General features: G+C 41.4%; 1 protein-coding gene across 3 annotated transcripts in view; it reads left to right on the forward strand.

Annotated features, from left to right (window-relative positions):
* LOC146363931 (TOX high mobility group box family member 2-like) overlaps nt 1-8,921 on the forward strand; it is an 81,798-nt gene extending 72,877 nt beyond the window's left edge. For 2 of the 3 annotated variants that reach the window (XM_084916094.1, XM_084916096.1), the window contains 5 exons: nt 756-986; nt 3,213-3,293; nt 5,083-5,481; nt 6,179-6,318; nt 7,231-8,921. In XM_084916094.1, coding sequence (XP_084772220.1) covers nt 756-986; nt 3,213-3,293; nt 5,083-5,481; nt 6,179-6,318; nt 7,231-7,276 — 897 coding nt within the window. In that variant the 3' untranslated portion in view covers nt 7,277-8,921. The remainder of the gene's footprint in view (nt 1-755; nt 987-3,212; nt 3,294-5,082; nt 5,482-6,178; nt 6,319-7,230) is intronic. The other variant, XM_084916095.1, reaches the window with a different exon arrangement.
* Nucleotides 8,922-10,330: the final 1,409 nt, after the last annotated feature.

The following is a 10,330-nucleotide window of genomic DNA, read 5'->3' on the forward strand; positions in this document are numbered from 1 at the left end:
GAGGTAAAAAGCTGATGTGGTGTTGTCGTCACACTATTAGGTAGGCTGGCATCCGGGTTGCCAGACAGGCAAAAGGTTCGACTTAATAGTTCAAGAAGGAAGTCACGTGGGATTTTCACATTTATATCAGTAGGTATCACTGGCAGTATTTTATTTATGCTGAAAAGTAAATAACACAGGAATCTAACCAGCAATTTTTATTCACATATCCAATTTGGGGTAACTTCAGCTGCCATAGGGTGAAAAGCAGGGTACACCCTGAGCAAGTCACCAGTCTGTTGCAGGGTTAACACAAAGAGACGCTCATATTCACAGCTATGGCCAATCTAGAATTGTTCATTAGCCTAACCCATGCCTACCTGGAAAGAAGACATGCAACCCCCACACAGAAAGGCCCCAGCTGGTCGGTGGATCCAAATCCAGGACCATGCTGTGAGGCAACAGTGCTGCTAAGCACCTGACTGTGCTTCCCACAAGAATCTGTGTAGATCAGTGTGGACACTAAAAGTACCGCCGTTTTTGGCACGTTTTGGTTGCTACTGAAATTTAGTCTAACTTTCTCTAAAATTGTGCAAAATTATATGTTTGTGCATAACCTACATATACTGTACATGATGCCCTGGAAAAACTAGAGTATCTTGTCCAACCAATGCATCGGGCACATAAAACTTCTTTCTGCGGTAGCTGATATTATGAAGTGATTTATGACGGTTTCCTTGTCTCTCTTTCTCCCCATCCATTTCTTCTGTCTTCAGATAAGCAGTGAGAAGCGACCCTCAGCAGAAATGATGAAGCCCAAACCCAAACCTCAAAAGAAGAAGAAGAAGAAGGACCCCAACGAGCCACAGAAACCCGTGTCCGCATACGCGCTCTTCTTCAGAGACACCCAAGCAGCCATCAAGGGCCAAAACCCAAATGCTACCTTCGGGGACGTGTCCAAGATCGTGGCCTCCATGTGGGACAGCCTAGGCGAAGAACAGAAGCAGGTAAAAACTATTTCGTGTAGGTGCGGAAGGTTTAAAACAACATGCTGTGCAAAAGTCTAGGCACCAAAATGAGCTTTCCAGATGGGAGCACGCACAGTGTGCAATGACGCAAACACGCGTACACATTTTGATTGCGGTCGCTCCAGTAGATGGCGCATGTGCTGCAGCAGAGGCAGGCAGCCTTTCGTTGGCATTATCTGCCGTGTAATTACCAGAACATTGCTGTGAGATACAGCTCACCTTAATGAGCTAGTTCTTCTCTTTCCAAAGATAATCCATCCGTTTATCCCCACTCCCCTGACTCTCATTAAAATAATTTTCTTTCTAAATTTAATTCTACCAAAGGGAAGGAAACAGAGGGAGGGGGAGTGTTCTCTGCAACAACAGCCATAAAACAGTCTGAGACTAACAAAGTAGGACATTTTATAGGCAGGAAATGGTCAGTATGGGAAAAATATAAACATGCCTGGGGAGATTTAAAGAGTCTAGGACTGATAATGTTATGCAGGAGGTAAATACACACATACTCACGCGCTCGCGCACCCCTGCAAAAGCAAGCAATCACATGTGAATGTGATTACTATCAAAGCCATCTATCTTAGCAGTGTAGTGTCCATAGAAAGTGAAAACGGCTTTTCCAGAAATAAAACAGAAAAAGTGAAACTCATCTTTGCCAAAAAAAAACCTCCCACAAAGCGCTAGGCCAAGGTAGTGTCCCGTTTCCTCTGTCCCACCTGCCTCCACAATATGTATCTTCATTGGCCCTCTGACAAGCTGGAATGTGTGAAGTTCTCATTTCCACTCTCTTTATTTATATCTCTCGCCTTCTATTTTGATCCTGCCTAGAATACAGAATTAGTGAGCTCCCTCCACTATCGACTCATCCTTGGATTGAGCTGAAGGGCATCTTGGCTATCCAGGAGGAGCAATCTATTGTTTTTTTTTCTCTATTCGACATGATCTCTAGTTTCAGTTCAGCAGTAATAGGTGGGAAGTAATACTGATGACAGATATAGACGGCCATCACTTTAGTTTTCGTGGGTTTTCACCTGCAAGAGAAATCGCAGTTGTTAGCTGTTAATTAAATCGTCTGTTTCATGGGATGAACAAAGTGTAATTTTAGGAAAGGATGTAAAAGAGTTCAGACAGGGCTCTGCAAAGCTCCTGTGTAGCTTCTAGGCTAGCTTAGTGCTTTACCAGTGTACATCAATCACATAAAAATATTTCAAATTCCTGCATTGTGGCTTGTTTTCAGAAAACTTTTAAGATTATTAAAGTTTCAGGTCCTTTGCTAAATGAATAGACATGTTTGTGCAAAACATTTAGAAAAGTATCATTTTGATATCAGTAAATGTGTTCATACCGGCTCCAGTACTGCAACAACAGTACAGTATATAAACACATTTTTTTCCTACTCAGAAGGATTTTTCTCTATCTTTTCTTTTTGTTTTGCATAATAGACATAATTTTGCCTCATTTTGCCTCATAGCCCTTATAGTTAATAGCACCATTTTCCATCATGGTGTTGCATCCTACACAGACACTCATCATTACATATATATATATATATATATATATATATATATATACATATACACATATATGTTGGCAGAAAATACCTGTACAACAGCACACACGCAGAAGTCCATGTGCGCTCACAAACTCACATTCTTCATGCAAACACACTTCAGTCTGTTGGAAAACACATGACATCAGAGGCTTGTACATCCCTCTAACAATATGAAAGGCAGTTTCAAACAAAACTCACATCGTAATGTGCCAAATGACAACAACCATTCTGGTTTATCACTAATGTACTGATAGTGTTATTGTGGAGCTAAAGGGACAGAGAGAGAGAAGTTCCAGTTCATTTCTCTAGGTGGATTGGAATGGAAATGATGTGTCGCTACAATAGAGAGAGACACATTGAGATGAGGGAGTATTAGCGCTGTGATGAGGAAATAGAGGTGTTCTGTACCATTGGCTCTGATGGAAAGGGAAACATTAAGCATCTTTTTATGTGTATGTGTGTGTATGTTTGTGTGTGGGTGCATGTTCATGTGCGCAGGATGTGTTTAAGAGAGTGTTAGAGTAGCCTTAAAAAAAAAGCCGTGTGTGTATGTGTTTATTGACAGATGTGTGTGTCTGTGTGTGTCTGCACGTTTATGAGCGAGTCAAACTCTGCTCTCACCTGAAGCCTCTTGTTTTGATTTTATTTCTTCACAGGGGTACAAGAGGAAAACCGAGGCGGCTAAGAAAGAGTACCTGAAAGCCTTGGCCGCGTACCGAGCCAGTCTGGTTTCCAAGGTAACGCTTATGACACACAGGCCCTGGCTAAGACTGATGATGGATTGGATGTAAAATACTTGCTAATGGGCTGGGAGGACCTTCTTTCGCATGAGCTGGTGGTGGTGAAAAAGAGTGTGGTTGGGGGGGGGGCATGTGATGGTAAAAGTACGGGCCCTATTTGGAACAATACTTGATTTCCATAGGGTGCACAGTGGAGGTAGGGGTTTGTAGTTAGTATGGTGATATAGGGTGAAGGGTTGGGGGAGGGGTCGGCCAGTCAAAGCACACATCCATAATGGCCATAATGTGTATGCGGCTTAGAGAAGACAATATAATAACTCTCTTATGCGCTATGTGGGCTATCAGATACTCTGTACTGTATGTATCTTTGGAAATAAGCAATCATTAATTTACCTGTGTCCTGCATTAGTTCCTCTTCTCGTCATCTAGAGCTGGAAGCACATCCAAATCAACAGAGGCATTTGTGGGCTTTGCTGCTATTCCCACCTCTGACACTTTCCCGCTAATTCAGATCTATGACATCCTTTTTGCCCCATGAATGATGCCGGTTTGTATAAACCAGCAACGCAGCACAGGGAATAACGAAAGGCAAGGAGGAGGGCTGCGAATTGCATTGTTTAGTGCCGTCTTGTATTAACAACACACAATGTAGTGTGGTGAAGATTCCTTTTGTCATTCCATTTGTTCTGCAGGCAAACAGTCTCATTTCTCTGCCTGGGGTCCTGCATATATGTATGTGTGTGTGCGTGGGTGTGTGTGTCCCACTCCTTTTCCCATCTATCTGTCAAGGTGTGTATTGATCATTACCTCGGCCCCTTGCTCTATTCATACAAATGGGCTCCATTACCTTCTAATCAACACTGATGGCTGGAGATGAGCAATCTGACAGCTCATCACAGGAGCCTGGAGAGGGTGGGGTGAAGATAGAGGTGGGGTGTTTTACGGGTGTTGCGCCTGCTCAGTGTGGTACTGTCCAGCCTGAGAAAGGTCAAATTCGGAGGGGTTTTTTGGTGAAGTTTAAGATTTTTTTTTTTGTTTTAAATCTGTACAATCTTTGCCCATCTGTCAGCTCCTCTACATGGGTGTAGAGGTGACAACTGTCACATGCTTAAAAGAAAAATCCAGCAGGGGTTTATTCTCATATTTTGCGCATTATGAATATTGATATAGATTATATTTTACGCACAGCCTGGAGTCTCGTAGAGATTTAGTAAACAAAGCCTCAGTCAATAAAGAAAGTAATTTGTGCAAGGGTGCAAGCTTTCCACAAATAATTCAGCAGTAAATGTAACGCTTTAGGAGATAGCCTGTTTAGGTTCTAATTAGATGAAAAAGCCTTTATTACATACCTACATGCTTAATAAGAAAGCTTGCTCAGCTTTGCATAAATACTAGATCAGGGGAAACAGCTGCATGGATCTGTTGATTTTTCTCATCGAAATTTTAGAAAGAAAGCAAAGAAGCAAAGATCTCAAACTATTGCTTAAAAAATTATTCTCTGTAAGTCCAACAAAAATGTATGATGGAAAATAGCAGGATATCCCTGTGACTGTGATAGGAAACAGATACGACCTGGTTTGCTTGCTGGCACTTTCCTGTAGCATAACAATGCGTGCAGTTTAAAAAAAATAAAACCTATTCAACAATACAGAGCATGACGGAAAAAAAAAGTTTCTCTTTAAAAGGAATGAGGGAGACGTGTTATTATCAGATGAATATTGGCTGATGAGTGCAGTGTCCTTAATGGGGCCTTTCTTGTCTTAATATGATGTATTTTCATCCACAGACATACAATGACCCTGAACCAAAAAGTGCCCAGCAGACCAGCCAGTCCTCCCACATGATGCCCCCCAAGCAGCCTCTGTACAGCGTGCCCCCTCAGCCCTCCTCACCGTACCTGGGCCCGCCGGGCTCCTTTCCCCTGTCAGACCTCCAGAGCTACGGCGGGCCACCCCGCCACACACTGGCGCAGACCCTCGGCCAGTCCCAGATGCTCCCACCCAGCATGAGTGCCTCTCCCCCAGCACCCTTCCAAATCAGCCCACCTCTGCATCCGCACGCTCAGCTCTCCCTGCATCAGAGCTCCCTGCTCAACCAGCCAATCCGAATGCAGCAGTCGCAACCAATCATCTCACACCAAATGGGGCTCCAGGCACCTCTGCATTCCCCTCCTCTCAGCCAACAGGTTGGTCTAGCTGTTATTAAAATCCACCATGCATGCTTCTTCTACAGATGATCAACAACACACATGCTAGCAGACATCATGAGCTACTTTCAGCTACTCGATCGTTTACACCGGGTCGCCACTCGAGTAGCTCTGCATGTTTCATTTGGCAGATATTTTCCACCAGATGCCCATTCCTTATATAACCCCAAAGGGATTTGTGTCTCCTCTAGACTCACTTCACATACAGATATACAAATATCATCACCTTTATTTACTTCCTAATTAGCTTCCATAGATATTCAGCGTCTAATGCTTCTCCTGTTGTGATTTAATATAAAATCAACAACAGTTACTCATCGGTTACTGCTGTTTTCTAAAGAGGAAAAACTTCCAGTAAAGCCTCGCTCTCTAATAAAGAGTTCTCAATTCCTCTTTTAATGCATAAAAGACCCATTTAGTCTCAATCAAACTGTTTTCTCCTTTCCCTCTGAGTCCATAATGTTTCCATTCCAGCAGCAGGGTGTCTTGCCAAACTAAGAAGGGTGATTTCGTCAATGCAATGGGGCCAAATGTGAATGCGTAACAACTCATATAGACCAGTGGCAACATTTAGCCTTATACAGTATCATGGCTCAGCAAACTCTGATGGCTGGCCATCATAAAGCTGAAGTCGTGTAACATCCTGTGCTCATCTCACCTCTCCTGCTATCTGCAGGGTTTCTCCCATATTCAAGCTGATTACCAGAACAGTGTTGGGGGCTCACAGTCTCCCGGGGCCCCCAATCCAGTGCACGGCCAGAACCCCGACTGGGATAGCGAGTACTGCAACAGGGACTGCGGACCCAACCATTGCAGGTGAGCTCTTTGCACCGCTTACAATATTATGCTGTTAGTATATTAGTTCTTTCCTTACGGGAATTACAGAGTCAGACACACACACACACAAAAAGCTCCGTCCCTCTGTGAGTGCAATCCAAGACATTTGATTGTTGAGAATACTAAGCAGCTGTCTGACAGTTACTCATTTTCCAAATGAGTTACTCTAAACCACTTCACTTTCACACTCAGAGACTCAGACAGTATTAATCATAAACTGCAATTTCCCTGCTAAAGCAAAGCATCTCCTTGAAATTGAAATGAGTAATGCAGCAGTAGAACAATGCTATTACCAAGCTTGGAAAAAAGTGTGACATCCAATTAAGTTTCCCCGTGTTTCGCTCGGCACACGTTGCCTTATTGAATCAAGATATCCGAGCAGGCACGAGAAGAATGTTTTGTCTCACACCTGAAACGCTGCATCGCTACTTTGAGAGGCAGCTGAGCTGGAAGTCGGCGTCTCCTGTATTTAGAGCTGATTCATCTGGATGTCAAACGGGATCACGCCTAGGTCAAATCATGTTTGACAGTCTTTGAAGTAATATTGGGTGTTTGCTTAAACCTTTACTCTCAGTGTCAAGTCATTGTAGTTTGTAGTTTTGGAGGGAGCTAAGTTGTCTCCAGTATGTCAGTAGAGATAACTGGAGAACAGACTTTGTGTTTGACATTTCAAGTAACAAGTGATCTTCAAATTTTGGCTTCACGCTTATTGATGTGCGCGCTTCATCGTCAGCTTTTATGTTTGTTCTGAAGCCGCTCTCTAATGCCAGTCCCTCCGTGACAAATGTTTAACAATCCTGCAGCATTTTCCCAGTGAAATATAGGATAACACCCCCGTATTCACACGTATATCCAGCCATACATTAACGCTGTTTTTCTTTCTTTCCTCAGCAGCAGCGGCATGGGAGCTCGAGACAAGCCTCTCTACCTCACTTGAAGTTGAAAGACCTCCAAATGTCAGACTCCAGGGAGCTTTCTAACATAACAACAACATCATCGATGTATCTGCTTCTACACCATTTTTTTTTCTCTTTTTCTCTCTCTCTCTTTTTTTTCCTGATGGATTTCGAAAATCCCAAAGACTGCTACAGTAACTTCACCTATTTGCCAAGCACTTAGATCGGCCAGAAGCCCGAGGCACTTCTCTTGCTTTTTTTTTTTTCCTTATCAGTGAACTTTCCATTTTTTGAGGGGGCAGTGAGTTTTAAGCTCATGCCAACATACTGGAAATGAAGACCAAAAAAAAAAAAGAAAAGAAAAAGAAAGAAAAAAAACATCTTCTCATTTTGTCTAGATTTTTTTCTTTAAAGATGATTCCACTCCTCTTTGCTCCATTACGCTGTTTGCCATGGACTGCCCTTGTTTTGGGGAGTTAAAATGCTCAAAGCATACTCCAAGTGTAGGGTCTTGGGTAGAAAAGCTAATGCAGGAAAATAGAATATAGTCACCCCATCGGGGTGGATGTTCTTCGGGACAGACTGAAACACCCGAAGTGAGTGAAAGCAAAGCGACATTTAAAATGAAGGTATAGTCACAAACGCATTTGTAAATCATCCTTGCCCTCAGTAGAGGACTTCATCCTTTCCTTTATTTATCACAGCGTGATTGTAAATATCACCAAAATGGATTCCTCTTATGTGTGTATTTAGCTGCAGTCCCTTGCCTTTTTCTTTTTTTCCAATAGTTTTTTTTTTCTGTGCAGGCGGATTCAGTGAGGGAATACACACACTAAAACTCGTGTTGAAACTGTGTTCACCAGTCTCAAATCTCTCCAAAATAAAGAGGGAAATGCAAAGACTGCAAAATGCTCAATTTCCTCCACAGCTGGCAGAGCTCCGGTAGAGAGTGTCGCACTCTCTTCACATGGCCTCAGGACGCTGCAGAACTGTAGAGGTCAAAGATTGAAACCTCTCCTTTTAGCTCCTCCTACTTACTAGGTCAGTAAAGACCACACCCTCCTCCCCTACACCTGTGACCCCGCCCAGCCACCCCTTAGTCCCAGCACCACTTGTACAGGTGAATAACAAAAAAAAAAAAAAAGTTGCTAAATGTGAAATGTTACTAAAGGTTAAAAAAGAAAAAAAAAACATAACAGTGGGTTTTAAAGTTTTTGACTAGTTTTATTAGGTGTTTTAGAATTGTGTTGAACTCATCTTTATCTTTTTTTTCTGTAAAGAAAAATAATTCTTTAAGATTTTCTTTTTTTTCACTGTAGCAGGATTTTGTTTCAGAGGATTGCTCGTCAGGACAGATATTTTAATTTTGTGTATAAACCTGCCAAACATACTTCTTTTAAAGTTTTAAAGCCAGTGATGAGAGAACCCATTATGTTTTTGTTAAATATCATATGGTCATTCTATTTAATTTGGTTGCAGGTTCCACATCTATTTATAAATGAAATGAAGTAAAATTTTGGCTTATTTTCATCAGGGTGCATTATTATTATCATTATTATTATTATTATTATTATTACTATTATTGATCAAACTACATGATTATTAGAATAATATTTTTTCAAAAACTGCTGTTGGTGCTAATGTACCAGCATTAGATTCTTTTTTCTTTTCTTTTTTGTGTCACAATTACTTCTTTTTGTTTTCTTTTGTCTGTAATAAAATGTTTAAAGTGAAAAACAAAACAAAAAAAGGTGTGCGTCTCTGCTTATTTTTGACTGCATGGCTGTCATTAAGTCTTAACAGATTCATTAGTGTTTTTGATGAGCTCTGCCTGATCGCTGCAGCAACCTGTAAACGCAACTTTGCATTCCCCCTGCATGTGTCTGGGGTTAATTAGGAGAATTACCTTTGATGTAGCAGGAGTTGATGTAGCTGCTGTCACATGGCTCATTAGGTGAAAAGTTAAGGCTTGATAGTGTAACTTCATTTAACGTGCTTTTAACCTTTTCGCTGTTTCTATTTTTTCTTCCCCACCCCATAAAATCCAGACTAGATCAATATAAAACACCAAGCAACATTTTTTTCCTGCCCCCTGGCCATGTTTTTTTTGCTAAATGGCGCCATGATGAAACTCAGAGTTGATGCAGCAGTACACGGCCTTTCAGAGAACTACCTGAGAAGAAGAACAAAATCTGCCTTTTAGTTATGAATTTCACAGTTGGATTAAAGGTAAAATAGAAATGGAATCTATCAGCCTTTCGCATCAGCGCTTTCTCTACCCTTTCTACTCCCCCTCTCCCTCTCTCTTTTGCCCTCTTGCTCTCTCTTTCCATCGTGGTGTTGGCGCAGTGCCCCCTAGAGCCGATTCACAAAACTATAACCTCGCAGTTTGTTAGTTCCCCTAAAGCGGGTGTCTATCATAGCGACCGGGGGCCAGAATGGGCCTGTCAGAGACTCCAATCTGATGCATTACACGGCTTTCGAAAATGTAAAGAACAAAAACATAAAAAATGTTTACAAGCTTATAGTTTCATAAGTTTTATGGCTTTTTCTACTGATAAAGCGCTCCCCCATGACAAGTCAGAGTAAACAAGTAATAGATATACAATGAAATAACAGAGTGCCTGTTTTTTTTCGCCCGATGCTATAGAAATGTTTGGTTTTTACGGTAGGTTTACTGTAAAAATCATGTTTAAAAAACGTCATTCTGTCAATTATTACAAATGTTCTGTTTTCTAACTATATGACAGTTTGTGCAATAAGCTAACAGAACATTTATTTCTTGCAGTTTAGGTCCAGAGCAACAGTTATTTCACATGCAGACAAACTGAGATGTACTGCTCAAACTGAGTTTCGTGTTCTTATATTAAAATGTCTCTGGGATTAAATGTGTAGTTAAGCTTCTTTACGCTAACAGACAGGAGAATTTCACTGGTCTGTCCCACTTATGATCAAAATGGGTTGTACCAAAATATAAAATGAGTTTGACATCCTTGCCCTAAACCCTCAAAATAGAAAGATACTTTAATTATAGTAAATCAGATTCCTAAAAGTGGGACGCTGATATGTTTTAACAGTGATAAAAGATATCAAAG

The sequence above is a fragment of the Perissodus microlepis genome, chromosome 20, assembly GCF_051167445.1.
Source record: "Perissodus microlepis isolate ML-2025 ecotype Zambia chromosome 20, ASM5116744v1, whole genome shotgun sequence".
Classification (NCBI taxonomy): Eukaryota; Metazoa; Chordata; class Actinopteri; order Cichliformes; family Cichlidae; genus Perissodus; species Perissodus microlepis.